The 17144-nt window shown below is 44.9% G+C and overlaps 1 protein-coding gene across 3 annotated transcripts in view; it reads right to left on the bottom strand.

The window, feature by feature from the left end:
- Positions 1 to 17144, bottom strand: part of gwl (serine/threonine-protein kinase greatwall) — a 267750-nt gene that overhangs the window by 88165 nt on the left and 162441 nt on the right. For all 3 annotated transcript variants that reach the window (XM_084595827.1, XM_084595828.1, XM_084595826.1), the window contains 2 exons: positions 4101 to 4207; positions 3172 to 3319 (listed from right to left, as the gene is read on the bottom strand). In XM_084595827.1, the coding sequence (XP_084451953.1) occupies positions 3172 to 3319; positions 4101 to 4207 (255 nt within the window). The remainder of the gene's footprint in view (positions 1 to 3171; positions 3320 to 4100; positions 4208 to 17144) is intronic.

Below are 17144 nucleotides of genomic sequence, written 5' to 3'. Positions count from 1 at the left end.
GCCGTGCGCTCGCGGTGCGCATGCTTCCGAAACTCATCTTCCTCCTTACACTTACAAATAGTAGTAGTATGCACACAGCAGCCCAGCTTTCTTGTCACCAGGCTGCAGAAACTGCACAATCGCAGCTGCTTTCTGCGGGTCTGGGCGAACTCTGCCCTTTCTTACGATGGGCCTAGGAACAACAGCTCCTCGTAGGCGAAGTGGCACTTCTCTGCTTTTAACGCTAGCCCTGATGTCTTAATTGCATCGAGCAATGTCCGAAGCCTTTTTAAGTAGTCCTCACAGTTCGCAGAGAAGACAACGATGTCATCTAAATATACCAGACAACCCTGCTAGTACCGTATCCATTAATCACTCAAACGTGGCTGATGCGGATGATGTGGCTTTGTCGTTGAGGACAAAGGAGATCACCTTGAACACAAAGAGGCCGTATGCTGTGATGAACGCAATCTTCTTGCATTCTCTTTTGTCAACCTAAATTTTCCAACAGAATGGCAAAGCGGGCGAGTTGGTGATACATGGTTTAAAAATAAAATAGCGCAAAACACACAGATGAAAGAATAGAAACAGGCACCACAAGCACTGACTCTCAACTGATTTTTAATAATCGGAAACACTATATATAGGGGAGCACAACAAATACATATAAGAGCATGTGTGGCTACGTGTTGTCAAGATACGCCACTTCACTATCGCGCAGTAACAGTAATGCAAACGGGACGTTGCATTAACACACGTCTCTGTGAACATTACCGCTCCCTGGTATCTGCCCATTGCTCGAACTTAACAGACCGTTGCCATGAATGCCAATCATGTTCACCTTTATTCCATTATAGCGACATTTTGTGCAAACACCCGGTGCAGCTGACACGTGAAATTGTTGAAGCCTTTGAGATGAGGAAAAGAACCAGGTTGTGCGTCAGCAAACCTTCGCTGTTACTGCGCGATAGTGAAGTGGCGTATCTTGACAACACGTAGCCACACGTGCTCTTCTATGTATTTGTTGTGCTCCCCTATATATAGTGTTTCCGATTATTAAAAATCAGTTGAGAGTCAGCACTTGTGGTGTCTGTTTCTATTCTTTCGTCTGTGTGTTTTGCGCTGTTTTATTTTTAAACTAAATTTTCCAGCAGCCACTCTTCAAGCCCATCGATGAGAAGTATCTTGCCTTGTAGAGCCGGTCTAGAGTCACTATGTGGAGGAGAAGGTAAACATCCTTTTTGTAACCAATTATCGACACAGAAGTGAATTGTCCTTCTTCACTAGAGCGACTGGTGCTGCCCAGGAACGCTTCCATGGCTGGATGACGTCATTTCATAAAGCATTTTTTCCACTTGATCATAGATGGCATTCTTTGTAGCGATACCCGGCTTTGACAAAGCGGTTGAGCGTGCTCATGATAATGCGGTGCTTGACAAACCGAGTTTGACGCACTTTCAGTGAAAAGCACTTGCTGTAGTTTTCAAGGAGGGTGTGTATCTGGTGTTGTCTGGTTATATTGTAAGCACTGTGAGGGAATTTCATCTTCATCTGAGCGTAATGATCATCAGTCATCGTGTCGTGCGAAGAAGACGAAGTGTTGATGAGCTGTGGCTAGTCGGTAGCTGCAGCTTTGGCCTATCTGGAATAGAATGGTGAATTTGTTGGTGCGTCCTTCTGCCTCACAAGTGGTGGAGGTGAGTCCTGATCCCAGCGCCCTCAATGCGACACCCCCTGGAGTTCCGTTCCAGTCGTGTTCTTGGCAGTACATCAACCGCCATGGCGCAGTCACATCCGCCTGCTCTGAGTACCGTTCCGCCGCCTGTCGCTACCGACGTGCATCCGACGGCTGCCTATGCCTCTTGTGCACAGCTGACGTCCCATGGTGCACTTCCTCCTCACCATTTGACCCATCACACATGGTCAGTTACTTCACGTCAACACGACCCTCCTGTTTTCGCCGGTCTCCGTGGTGACGACGTCGAAGACTTGCTACAATAGTACGATCGGGTCAGCGCTTTTAACGGCTAGGACGCTTCTATGAAGCTCCTGAACGTCTCGTTTTACCTTAGTGATGTGGCTAAGACATTTCTCAACCATGAGGACGCCATTCCTGACTGGCTTCAGTTCATGACACAGATCCGCCAGACCTTTGGAACTGTTGGTGCTGGTCCAGCCTCTTTCCTGGAGACATACACATCCTACACTGAGGACGTACTCGCCCTTTGATGGCGAGTCAACAAGGCCATAGTCGGTTGCTAGACACCCTGATTAAGGATGCTTTTCTTTCGAATTCAGCCACGGTTTGGGGCGGGTTTCTCACGAGGCAAGCAGAAAGAGATTTTCTGTTACCCCACATTAAAAATTCGCATTTTTTTCCTCAGTCATTTCAGGGTCTGCATAGCGAAATAAGCGCTTCATTTCTTCAGCATAATTAAGGACAAACTCATTTGGAATCTGGATTCTTGACTGAAGCAGTGACTGGGTTCTTTCTTTTCTAATGACACTTGTGAAAGCATTCAAGAGCTTGAAAGTAGCCCAATCCTTCAAAAGAGCCTCGCAATTTTCAAACCACATTCGGGCAGATCCCAGAGCTTCGCTCAATGCGTTCAAACAGTCCTGACAGCTCTGCCTATCAGGTTGGATGGAGTCGAAGATGTAGTGGTAAATCAGAGCAAGGGCCAACCATGGGAGTATATATCGCTCAAAATCAGCAGCTGCCCATGGACTCGGCATATGCAGCAAGCACCAATGACACAAAAGCGCACTAAAATTTTCCTCTCTTGCCGCATGGACGCATGGCTCAACCATTGCGTAGGGCTACCACTGTTCATAGTCACTGCAAAATTTCATCTCAACCAGACTACATGTGAAACAGTTCATAGGTGGATTTCTCAATAATAAAATGCTCTCAATGATAAACAGCTGCTAAACCACTGCAATGGGTCAACAGGCAGTGAAGGCCATTATTTATTCCTACTGCCCACGTTAATGGACTGAATGCTTACCTGCAACCAGTGACAAGCCCATCATTTTGGCCTGATGACTATTCTGTCACTGTAGAAGCAGGCAGTGTTGGGTGCATGTGTGTACTGCATTCATTTTGAAAATAAACTTGCAAATAAGTAAGTAAATAAAAAATATCTGAAAAAGAAAATGAAGAAAACACCAACTTGGAGAAAGATAGCTCACCCAACGAGGAGGGAGGGGATCGCTTGAGTGAGGACCGCCGGTTGTTCACCTCCAGGCTGCCTCCTCCCACTGAGCCAGGAAAGGAACCACGTGGCAGGCGCCGTCTACATGACCGACGCGTTGCCGAGCACGCGCCCACAGCACCTGTCTGCACACGCCACAGCTGCTCTTGAACTGCATGCAAAGTCACTCCCAAGTGGTCTCCACTAACCAGAAGACCGCCACACCCAAGTTGACAGTTTTGCACTTACACAACTGGGCAGAGAAGGCACCTTCACTATAGACTAACATCTATGTACTCCGTTTCACTACCACCCCTGGGCCAATCAAGGCTAAAACATGACTGTGTTCCTCCTACACTACAGTCAACAAGCACACACACAATTTGCCCTCACCTTTCCCTGTGATGTGAACAAACGGAGTTCAGTATGCTTTTCAATGACACAGAAGGCTTCAGCCACTGTGACCTTATATGAATAAAAGGTGCCATGCTTTGAGAGTATTCGCTTTGTTTTCATGACAGTCACTAATAAATATCCAAACTAGGTGGGGAAGCAAGACAGCCAGTGTGATCACTCAACAGTCAAGCACTGACTGGCCAGCGTTCACAAACAGAACAGTATACTGTAGACCACAAGGCTTCATTTGGAATCATTCACTTTGATCAAAATGCCAGAAAATTGGTGCAAATAAACATCATGGGTGTCTTTGTGTGAGTTATGTCATGGAGACTGTGACAAAACTGACTGAGGGTGGCCTGTAGCTCTTCCCGGTTAACGTCCGAATGCCATGGGAGGGCTGCGGATGATCAACTAGTGCTTTTGACGAGCACTGACATCCTCTATAGGAACATGGCTGCTGAAGATCATGGGGCCAGCGTTTCTAAAATAGGCCTCTGCAGAGATCTTAACAAAGGGAAGGCAACTCACAAAGGACAGGTCAGAGGTGAGAGACAGGAGCTGGCCTGGAGTGCGGCCAAGGACAGGTCGTGAGCACGCCCTGCTCGCAGGGGTCCCCAGCACATCGGCCAGCTCAACTGCAAACACAAGAGCACACATTGGCTCAGATACCAGAACTTGGCTTCATTATACGTCAACAGCGAGAAGAGGTCAACACAATGATTTTCAACAGTGTTGTCCTCTTCAATGAGCAATGATTTCAATGAGCAGACATCCATATATACAGCATTACAAGTCACTTCAAAAGACACGTTACTTCTGCCCACCACGATACATATGCTTCTGTGCACTTTTGAAAATCGCTATGCATTTAACACATCGTTTTTTTTTTTGTTAGCAGCAGGGACATTTTGCTAATGCACTGTTCTTGCAACCCAGCTATCTCAGCTGCCTCGATCATCTAATGCACCAGCTGCTCAATATGTTTTTCTAGTACTTTGCAGCCTTCAAGTTATGCGGCAAAAATTTTTGACGGACAATCTCTTGACATGTATTCCAATATGCCTGCACTCTTAATCAGTGTTATTTTTGTGCACTCTCAGTGGTTCATTCGTACATCTGTCTGTTCTTCCCCATTTCAGTGGTATTGAATCATCATCATCATCATCATCATCATCAGCCTGATTATACCCACTGCAGGGCGAAGGCCTCTCCCATATTTCTCCATTTAACCCGGTTCTGTGCTAGCTGCATCCACTTGACCCCTGCGAACTTCTTTATCTCATCCGCCCACCTAACTTTCTGCCGCCCCCTGCTACGCTTTCCTTCCCTTGGAATCCAGTTTGTTACCCTCAGCGACCATCGGTTATCCCCTCTTCGCACTACATGTCCTGCCCATGTCCATTTCTTCTTAATTTCTACTAGAATGTCGGTAACTTGTTATTTCTCTGACCCACTCTGCACGCTTTCTATCTCTTAATGTTACCCCTACCATTTTTCGTTCCATAGCCCTCTGGGTTGTCCTCAAGTTAAGTAGAACTCTCTTGGTTAGCCTCCACATTTCAGCCCCATAGGTGAGTACAGGCAAGATGCAACTGTTGTATACTTTCCTCTTGAACGATACCGGTAAGCTGCTAGTCATAATCTGCGAGTGCTTGCCAAATGCGCTCCATCCCAATCTTATTCTTATTTCCTTTTCATGGTCTGGATCTGCGTTACTACCTGTCCTCAGTAGACATATTCGCCTACTACTTCCAGTATTTCGCTACCTAATGTAAACTGCTGTTCCTTCCCGAGGCTGTTGAACATTACCTTAGTCTTCTGCATATTGATTTTCAAGCCTACCTTTCTACTTTTCCTGTCTAGGTTATCAATCATTATTTGCAGTTCATCCCCCGAGTTGCTTAGCAAGGCAATGTCATCAGCAAATCGCAGATTACTGAGGTATTCTCCATCTACCCTTATCCCTAACTGCTCCCATTCCAAGTCTCTGAGTACTTCCTCTAAACAAGCTGTGAATAGTACTGGGGAGATTGTGTCTCCTTGCCTAACACCTTTCTTTATGGGAATTTCGTTACTTTCTTTATGCAGAACTATGGTTGCTGTGCAGCCACTATATATATCTTCCAGCACTTTCACGTACGGCTCGTCTACCCCCTGATTTCGCAATACCTGCATCACCGCCGAGGTTTCAACTGAGTCAAATGCTTTTTCGTAATCAATGAATACACAATGAATACACAATGCCTTCCGTGCATTCCGCAAATCCAATTTGGTGGTTTATTTTGCTCCCCTGCCGTCTCTTCAGCGTTTACGCTACGGAAAAGGTTGTTAAGTTTTTCTGGTGCGATGAGCACAATATTTGCATGCGGCCAATCTTTTTCAGTCTGTAGGAAATGTTGTGCACATAAGGCCACAAACCTTCAGCGTCCCGCTCTCGCGGCCTTGTTCGTCTCTGGAAAGCTCCCATTTTAGGTCCTTATTTAACTGTTCAGAGACAGACATAAGAAATTGTGAGGGTTAGCCAGCTCCTGGTGACATTCCATTGCATGAATGCGCTACTTTTTCAATGCATTTGATAAACAGAGCTTTGCATTCACTAGTTGTGAATGTGCCGATTGGAACGTGAGTGACGCCTTGTGGCCTCTGGCTTCATAGGCCCCCGCACAAATGGCCTTTACCAAAATCAAGCCTGAGATTAAGGAATCTCATAACGAAGTGTCTAAAGATACATACGACGTACCCATTAGATTCTCGTAAAGATACCGCGGACGTTGATATACAGGCTCATGGCTATATGCACGTTGAACGCGTTTGTTGCACCGCGACTCCCAATGAGGTGCTACGAAGAGTTCATCCATTCTAACATAGATCACACTCTTCACTCAGGATTGTGTAGCAAACATCGCTTGTCACGCACATAGCTGCAGGCGATGCGACGTACTGCACCAGCTCCACCAGCTGGCATCGAGATACGCACATTTACGAGCAGCTTTCGCTTCGCACTTAACTATCACCTCGATCTGCCTGTAATGCGAGCGAGCTATTCCCAGCATTTACGCTGTCTTAAGCCCTGCATCAAAGATCGAGCGCCGGCACAGAACACACACCTCGCCGTGCAGAACATTCGGCCGTCTAAAGTATGTATATGCTGTATGTGACATACGTCATATATGCGATCCCTCACATGCAAACAGAGGAAATAGAATGATCCTAGTTAAATCCTTCCTTTAGATTCTACCTCAGAGCCGTAGGTGGCAAAAGACACGCTGAATCTACTAGAAGCCTGCGCAGTTACAGCAGCGAGCTGCACGTCGACTCGTCGAGGCGAAGACCCGCTTCACCGCAATACATGAGTGCAGAACCGGAAAGCCAGAAGCGTGAATGATCCATTTCCCCACAAACAGCAATGTTGTTTGGTATTTAGGAAGTTTGGAAGTCTAGACAAGTACTCAGCGTGCATCTTTTTCTCTTCGTTCGATTTTGCGTACATGCAGTTTAAACGCCCGCATGCTCGAGGTTAGCGTGACCCGAACGAGCGCGGGAGATATGCATGCGTCGCTGGACTTCGGTACGGGGTAGAAAATGTGCGCTGCACATTTCATTGCAGATGCTGATTCTTGGAATTGTGCAGAGAGTGTCATGCAAGCGATCGTTGCTACAACCACGCATCCGTGTTCCCACGGCTGGCCTACCCTGATGCGCATAAATGTACCACCGAAGAGAGGACGGATTTTCATATTGGGCGCGAAATCGATAGCTACCAATGCTCAGTGGAAAAATTCTGCCTTGACCATGCACAACTCAGTGTTTCAGGTGTGGTCAGTAGCTAAAAGTTTGAACAGTTCGCCTTTCAAGTCCGCGGTCAGCGCTGGTCCGGCGGAGCGATTTTCCACTCTACACCATTGTCTTGCTAGAAAACCTATCTAGGCGGCATTTGACATTCAGCTGCATTTTGTGGGCTCCGTAAAGTAAAGCAACGCCTAGAGAAACGCACTATTCAAAAATGTCTTCTCTTTAACACTTTCACTACAGGCTTTCCAACAAACAAAGCAGGTGGACGCTGATAAAACACTTGAGTACGCCAGTCGAAACCAAACACCCGCGCGTCTTTAGAGATCTGTAGAATAGCCTTCACAGTTTTTAAATTTATGCTAGCATTTAGAAAAGGTCACTTTCCGATCGCTGGGACATTGGACCCGCATGACAGCGCTGTCACGTGAATAAGGACCACACCAGACTGAAAGCTTATAAGCGTTGTGTTGGTTTTTATGATGCATACCCGACTAATGCTGCCATGCACCAAGAATAAGGTTTAATGTATTTATTTTGTCTGTAATGACTAGTGTTCTTTAGGATGTGGCTTGCTCAGGAACGTTCAGTCATTTTAGGAAACCAAAAATGCAGGATATTTGGACTAGTGCAGTCTCTCCTAGGATCATGCTGGGATGGAAAGGGATGTTGCAAAATTGTACAAAATGTTTTCCTCCTTTTTTCTCGAGTCTGGCACAGATGCAAGTAAAACATGGTTTATTGTTAGTTCATATCCACGCTCCTTGCATATTGGTTTGTCATGTTTCATAAGTATGAAGCTGCGTGTCAGGTGTGGGTTTGTCTTTTGTGAAGATGACCTGAAATGTACTCCATGGTGTGTTTTTGATGACTGCATGATTTCCATTCCTCGATGACAGGTTTGACAAAGTTTAGTTTGTTGTTTATTTCAATGCTTCAAAAATCCTGCCATTTCACTCTCAATTTTCTTTGTACAAGCTTCTTGGTATCTTCACGCAGCATATTCACCCTCTGTAATTTAACGTTGTGGTAAGGTAACCTGGTTATCTTTTTTCATCACCTTTCAAGACAGCTGTCCCGCTTTCACAAAGTGTAGGGCTTCTGACGACAGGAACTCCTTGGAAGTCATAATAAGACTCATAATCATGAGCTGTCTAAGGTATGCATATATATGCCCATCACTCAGTGGGTGTTAACTAGCTGTTAGAACAGGTCTTGTGGTAACAACAACCATTGTCTGAGGTGGTCCTTTAATGGGCATTGGAGTGCCATGTAACTGCAGGTACCGACAGAACTCTTGATTATGCTGTGTGATGATGCCGCCCTTGCATGCATATAGGTGTTTGTTTCAGAATCTGCAGTGCACCACTTGACCATTTGCCACCAATGTTTGTGCAAAAATGTATTTTTCATGCATGTTAGCCATCATGATTAACACACAGACACTGTGCACAAGCCAAAAGTACCACGAGCCAACTGTCACGAGGCCACACAACATGGCAGGAGCTGTTAACTCGAGCATACAAAGTTATATTTTGAAATATTTTCCGGGACGTTTCGGCTTCGAGTAAGAAAGCTTACTCCAAGGCCATGGAGGCATGTTTGTACAGCTTGGTTAACGCGAGGCTTACAGAGGTCTATGCCAGGTTGTCTATCACATAACAGGGCCGCCTACGACCATATGCAAATGAGTATGTGTGAGATAACAGAGACATGAATTAAGGAATTAGTGATTAAGTTTGTAGCAAAGGGCATGTAAATGAATGGGAATCCACAGTAGGATCTGCTGACAAGAGCCATTAACGCTGGTGCATCATACCCTTACAGGTGGAGATTAGGTGCCTCCCTAATTTTTTGTCTGCTCAAGGCTTATCATTTTCTTTGTTCTTCCAGGTGAGGAAGATGTGAAAATGATAGCATCGAGAATGCCAGAGACCATTGTTAACAAGGATGCTGATCTGAACAGCGTAAAAAAATATTTCACAAAAGATGGGTGACTAGTAAAGCTGGCAACAGTTGAAGCTAAGTGAAAAGGCACGAAATTGAAATGCAACGAATGCAGATATGTTGCGAGACGACCAGCCTGTGGTGTGCGACATCTGTCTCTATTAGTTTCATCAAGTGATTGGCCAAAGCAGATGGGGCTTGTGTTTTTTTTTTTTTTTTTGTGAGAAGTGCAGTCTAGTAGCATAGATTAAAACTTTGCCCATTAACAATTGGAGTGCAGTAAGTGCATTGTTTTGTTTTTCTAAGATGTTCATTGTTTCAATGCAAATATTACGAGAAATTTCTTCCTAGAGGATGTTACTGACATGTGAATATAATGTGCAATAAAACTTTTTTTTTTTTTTGCTATATACTTTTTCTTGTATACATTAGTTCTGTGAAGGAAATGTAATGGCGTGCATTTTATTACTTGACCCCGTTGTGCTGGCTCGGTAGTTAAAGTGCTTGGCTGCTGAACCCATGGATGCAGATTTGATTCCAACCACAGCAGAGGCATTTCAATAGAGGCAAAACAATAGGCTGTCATGCACTGTGCGGTGTCAGTGCATGACACCGCACTGCACTTGGTCGAAATGCGGTGCATGACCCCGCACCGCACTTGGTCGAAATTGTACAGGAGCCCTCAACTGTTGCGTCCCTCATAGTTGTTTTAGGATGCTAAACCAGATATTATATATCACTCTGATTAAAATGCTATTCATGGTCAGTTAATCACACACAAAATGACCAAATTTTTCTGCAATGGACAGCAGCTGTTGTAGAATTTTATTTTAGTCTTCATGAAGAATATCACACTGGCTCCACATGGCTTTCTGTAGTCCCTTGATATGTGTCACAATCACACACCCAATTATGTATTTATCTATGGGCACCTGTGCATGCATGGAGGGGACCATTACTTTCCATTTGTCAACTGAAATGCATGATCCACAGCATTCTTGTAATTCAATTGCCTGCTATTTGTACTGTCTAGCAGTGACGCAAGTTTCAAAGAACTGCAATTAGCAAATTAATCCAAGCGGGAAACCATGCCAATAACTGCTTTGGTTTCATCTTCAACAACTGTCTGAGAACTACAATTAGCCAAATGTTGTGCAACATAGATGAGAGGTTCCAAAATCTAAAAAACAACATATCCTACCTGTGGCATGTAGGGTTTCACATCCTAAAGTGACATATGTAGCTAAGAAGAATACTGCAGTGAAGAGCTCTAGATAAATTTACTCCCTGGACTTTGTACTTTGCATTGACATCTCGCAGGAAACAAATGCGTTTGCATTTAGCCTCCACCAAAGTGCGACTGCCATCACTGGCATTAAATATCACGACCTTGGGGCAAGTAGCTGAACACGTCGCTGAGATGTCGCAGTGTGTAACCTTTCCAGCATTACAACTGTCACATGCATGGCAGACATTCATGTTCAGCTTTGGACAGAGAAGTTTAAAAGTGTACCATTTGAGTTTGTCTAGCATCAAAAAGCAAAAGAAATTATGGGAAAAACTAAAGAGAAAGAAAGAACATATTACATTGAAAAAGCACTAGTCATTAACACAAAAACCATATTCGTTCCTTTATTAATGATAAAGTGGCCTTCAACAATAGTACAAAGCCTGAACATTTGGGAAGATGCTATGCCAGGCAGCTGATATTTCTCAGAAGCCTGAACCATTTCACCTGTAGTAATGCGTATCTCGACAGTGTGGGCTGGGCACTTATTTTTCTGTCTACTCCAACATGCAAAAACTGTATCATGTGCATTCCCAACAACTTTGTGCAAGGCCAGGTTAAAGTATTGCCATTTAATCTTTTTTTCGGACCTTCAAAATGCACTAATGTAAACAACAGGCGTGTAGTTTGTAGAAACACCACATTTTCCGAGTTTTGAGCTCTGTAGTGCAGTCTGATAACAAATTGTCGATGACCTATTGTCGTCGACTGTTGCACAGGGCGTGTGAATCTTATTACGCCATGTTTTTGGACTTACCACTGCACCTAATAAACACTGGCATGCACTCGGAACATCGGCGATCATAAATGGACACGCTGATGTCCGTCCGGACATCGGCGCACGCATCACATCACCACGGCACTCTCGTAGTCTCACACAGCACTTTCGTTACGACATAGCAGGGACATCATAACATCTCACGGAAAACACAAACCGGCGCCTACACCTCCATTCGCACAACAAACAAGGATGACGCGATGCTTGGGCCAGAGACACATCGGCGGTACCCAGCTTTTTCAGTGCCGCTTGTATGTATGTAGAACTTGCAGCACAGCAAAACACATATAAACTTTAATACGAGCAGAAAGCGACGCGTTACGTGACGCATCTCATCGCAGATTGAAGTGAGGAAACTTTGAGGAATCAAAACTACATAACTAACGTCGTAGACGATCATCCACATGATAACAAGGTCCAAATGAGCGGGCGTGCGGGCCGCAGGCTGGCCGTCAACACCGCGATTACATGCGCTCTGGTCGTGCTTGCCACCCTGTCGCTGTCCAACTCACGTGAATCTATCACCCATTCTAGGCACTATTCTTGCCACTATACTGTTCTTCGTAATTTCACATTTCACGTATGCTTGGATCCACCGTGCTTGGGCTACTTGGACCTCGCACATATATCGCACACCTCGTATCAACTTCGATTTGGCTACATTTGGCTATCGCTACCAAGTAACCATAGAGTTAATACAAAGCCTTTGTATTAACTCTATGCAAGTAACCACTACAATCTACACATCCGGCTTTTCCGACGTATCCCAAGTCCAAAAGGCCCATCCCCATCCATCTACCTTGCGTATCCCGGAGAAAAATGCATAGGGTCTATCGGACGTTAAACTTGAACCCCACCGACTGGGCCCGTCCGCCGTACCTCTGAAAAATATTTCTCGGATCCGTGAAAAATGCACCGGGTCCGTCGAACGTACCTTTAAGACCTTTGATCGGGTCCGTCTGACGTACCTTTAGCCACACCCATCTCATAAAAGCCTTGCACAAAAACTTTGTGTGTAATCATTAGGGGCTGAAGAGTACGGTTAAAGCAAGCTACGGCCTCCAAAGCTGTGTGGTGATTATTCGTACCGAAGCCATCATAAAGCACTAGGTAGTCATCAATGTATCTAAAACCTTTCAGAACCTTTGTTTCATTCAGGGCGGTCAGACACAAGCGCTGACAATAGCTCAGGATTTATTTCGAAGAAGCATGACTTCTTATAAAATCTGCATCACACCTCAAATCACATGCATAACAGTCATATCAATGAAGCAATCTCAAATGACTTGTAATCATACAAGAGTAATTACTCATTGGCATCCACACAAAGTGCAGCCATACGGCTGCAAAGGAAGGCTATACAGCTTTCTCAGAAGCTTTGTAGTTCAAAAAAAAATTCGTCCTGGTCCGGGATCGAACCCGGGACCATCGCCTCTCCAGGGCAGTCGCTCTACCAACTGAGCAAACCAAGACAGTCAGCAGATCAGATGGTAGGGCAAGAGCTAATTAATCTATAACTCGAAGTGGGAATGTTGTTGATAGAATATTTAGGGGAATCCCCCAAGGTGGAGTAGATTTGCAATAAGGAAGCAATTACTCATTGACATCCACCTAAAGCGCAGCCATACGCCTATAGCTTTTATTTGTAGCCAGATACATGCACCTGCCCTTGTGCTCTCCTCCTCCATGTCTTTATTTGTGCACTTTCCTTGCTTAAGTATGTACAAGTGACCTGCCCAAAAATGTGCACTCCTGTATCACAGCTTACTCAAAAGCACTGCTTCTTTTAGGAAACCAAAAACACAGGAAGTATTAACAAGTGAGTACGCTTTTGCAGGCTAGTTGGTGCCTAAGCATTCTGTTATTTTGCGCAAATAACAGAATCAACAAGTGCATCCTCTCCTAGGTGCAAAAGGAACAGAATGGGATCTGCTGCTGTACTTCCTGATCTTGGCCGAGCAAAGCGGAGAGCAACAATGGAATGTAGCCCTATAGGAAAGCTACCACGCAGAGAGAAAAGGAAACGGCAATGATGCGTTTGCGTCAACCTTTCAGACTGCCGGCTACCAGGCATAGAGACCACGACTCTGGATAAAGGCCCCAAGTTCGCACCGCAGCCGCACATGAAGCCTCTGCAGCTGATCAGCAATGTCACGCAGTCGCGGACCGGGCGCCTTCCAACAAGAAGGACTCTTGTGTGTCTGAAAGACTGCAGTGCATCCCGAAATAGTCACGACCAAAGAATAAAGGGTGCGCTGAGGGAAAAACAGTCTTTCCTGAAGCAGAGGAACCTTAGACTATTGCTATCCCACAAGACAGCAAGATTCGTGGTCATGAACAAGGATGACTATGACCGGAAAGCTCTGGAAGCAATCAACAGTAACTTCGATGTAAAATATTTCTTCCCTAGTTTCTGGAGCTTTAGATATGTGACTCATCATAATCATTATCAGCCTAACTATATCCACTGCAGGACAAAAGCCTCTCCCATATTTCTCCAATTAACCCGGTTCTGTGCTAGCTGCATCTACTTGACCCCTGCGAACTTCTTAACCTCATCCACCCAACTAACTTTCTGCCGCCCCCTGCTACACTTTCCTTCCCTTGGAATCCAGTTCGTTACCCTAAGCGACCATCGGTTATCCTCTCTTCGCACTACATGTCCTGCCCATGTCCATTTCTTCTTCTTAATTTCCACTAGAATGTCGGTAACTTGAGTTATTTCTCTGACCCACTCTGCACGCTCCCTATCTCTTAATGTTACCCCTACCATTTTTCGTTCCATAGCCCTCTGGGTTGTCCTCAACTTAAGTAGAACCCTCTTGGTTAGCCTCCATGTTTCAGCCTCATAGGTGAGTGGTGAGCAAATAACATGTGGTTTACAACCAGCTCATGTCCATACCCCCCTATATTGGTCAATCTTCTTTCGTGAGAATGAATATGGGAATCAAATGAGCTTGTCTGACACAAAGACAACATGAAATTACTTCAGGGTGATTCCACAAGAGATCAAACTGCCTAATTATTTGATACTTTTAGCTAACTTTGCTTTTGAATATATTGCACACATAGTATATGTCAACAGTGCAATTGTTTTTTTTCTAACGTTAAAGGGGTCGTGAAACGTTTTCCGGAAATTTTGCACGGCTTGGTTAAATGGAATCCTTGTCCTGCATCATATAATATACCTCGATTCGTTTCATCGCCCGCGTTGATTTAATAGCGACAAAAACAGAATTTCGGTTTCCTAGCACGCGTCCTCCTCAACTCAACAGATACGTCATAGCGCTAAGCCAATGAGAAGCTCCCGTTGCCGGAGCCTGCTGAGCTAAAGTTGACCGAGCTCGGTGTATTTTAGAGGTTCTAATTGTGCCCTACTCTACGCTCACACAGGGTTTTTTAATATGGCCGATGCCTAGGTTCCTCCGTGGGTTCCAGCGTCGCTGTGCTGCTATAGTGAACTAAAATATAGTCGCTACTGTTAAAACATGGTTACATCGTGGGCTTTGAGCCTTACGCCGACGCAACGTTTCGGGTGCCAGGTCGGCGGGTGCCAGGCAGCTGTAACCGCGGCACAACTCCGGCTTGCAGAAGCCCCGACCGTCAGCCTCCCGATCCCAGCCGTTTCGGAACTACGCATTGGTATGTATGTCCGAGTCTTGCAGCCTAGCCTACGTTTGACCGTTGCGAGAGTGCGCAATCGCTAACTGAAGCTTTCGAACAGGTGCAGCTGCGGGCGGTGCGTGCCGTACCGACTGCTCTTGAGAGCATCTGGCGAGATCCCGGCGGCGACTACGTAGTTGAAGCAGCCGTCTGGGTGTTACAGATCATCCGCATTTACTCCAAATGCTTCTTGATCATGGACTGCTAGCCGAGAACACAAGGTAAGAACCTTGAGCGAAAGGCGACATAACTTGAACAAGCGGCCACCTGTTTTTCATTTTCTCGAGCAAGAAATGCTGTAATGAAATCTATTGCGGAAGGCAGTGTTAATAAAAGAAAGCTTCCCCTTTAACGTTACTTACTTGCGATCATCTACAGTGTCGATATTGCGCCACGTTAGCGCGAACACAACATCGCTGGTTTTCATATTTTTCTTGTTTTCGTAGAAGGTGCGCATGAGCATGACGTTTCACCATGCAAATTACTGGTTTGCTTAATTCCATGCACAAGTAAATGAGAAAACACGCATCATCTGATAGTGTGAACTTGCTAAATGGAAAGGGCATGCACATTGATGTAAAGTAACGGAAAAAAAAAAAAAAAAAACGCTGTCCGGACACATTTGCTTGTTTTATTAGCCAGGTATGACCTTCAGCAAGTGCAGCACTTCAAAACATGAATACATAAGGAATGCCAAAAGAAATGCAGTAAATAAGTACAAAACCAATCTCATTTCGGAGGACTCTGTGCTAAGTGAAATTGCATGCAGTGAAGTAGCCTGTCTCCTGCCGAAGCCATGGGAAAATGCACTAAAAAACGACACAGAAGAGAAAAACACACAGAGCAAGACTGGCTTCTGCAGACGATCACTAACTAGCCCGACAACTCTTGTTATAGCCTGTCCCCACTTGCTGCCAGAACAATCACCATACCAACAATCAAAGTTTTATTTGCTAGTTTTTTTTTTACCCACTTGCATTAGGTGAGTGTTGTATAGTGTGCAAATATAATTAAAAAAATTGTCTGACTTCACTGATACCATCATCAACACCTCCACACAGTAAACCTCTCCAAAATGCTTTGACACTGACATCTTATATGTGCTGAAATGTGACAACCAAAAAAAAAAAAGAAAGACGTTCTTCCAAAGGCCAGTACACCGAAACGTCCACAGCTTGAGTAAGTGTTGGAAATTTTACAGTTAGCAAATGATGTTATAGAGTAGTTTTGCGGCACTTGCAGAAATTCTGGCACGTGGCGTGTTGTGGGAAAACAACTGAGAGCCATTGACAGAAGTGGATTTGTAGTTTATGGCTCCTTCGAATAGAATGACTCCATGCACAGAGCTGCTTAATGCATAAGTCGCATACTTAACATCTTCGTGCTATGCGGATGATATCAGCGTGGACATTGACATAGGCCACAACACTAGTATAGAGGGTGTAAGACGACTACCAGGTTTTGTCAGTCAAAAGCTGCATTGCCTTCAGGCATTATTTTGCTGCAGTAGCAAATTGTGATTGCACTCGAGTTCTAATATTGGGTGGGTCTCATTCTCTCTCAATCACCTGCAGCAGAATTCGAAGTTTGCCATACTTCCAGGGAGAATAAATTGACAGTGAAAGTTACACTGTACAGCTTCTGTTAGACGGGAATTAATTGTACAGATGCATGAACAACTTTCAAATTTTTAAAAGGCCTAAACCATATTTTCATTTTGCTATGCTGAAAAGTGAAAATTGCTTTTTCTCTTGTCAACAGGAGGCACCGCTGCATCTGCTACAGCCAGCTTGCGCACTGGCTTTGGGGATGCCTCGGAAGACATCACGGTAAAGTCCTCCCTATTTGTGATGCAAGCCAAATAAGGGAAAGGTTTCCTTTTGACAGTTACATTGGTTTCCAGTTTGCACAAGGTTTGTAGAGTCATCACCTTATTCATTCTGAAACAAGCCGGAAAACATGAGAAGAGAGAATTGCAGGACAGCTGGACTAATAACTGGAATTTTACTAGAGGATAGGGGCAAAAGAAGACTTGCACAGAAATGCACATGTAAAAAAGACCCCAAAAGACTGTTGACTGATTTCTTAGCCACACACACGTCCTTAG

This window comes from Amblyomma maculatum, chromosome 2 (assembly GCF_055883805.1).
Source record: "Amblyomma maculatum isolate TAMU_Amacu chromosome 2, ASM5588380v1, whole genome shotgun sequence".
In the NCBI taxonomy this organism is placed as follows: Eukaryota; Metazoa; Arthropoda; class Arachnida; order Ixodida; family Ixodidae; genus Amblyomma; species Amblyomma maculatum.
Note: the sequence above shows the minus strand (reverse complement) of the source record. Positions and strands in the feature narration are given on the sequence as shown.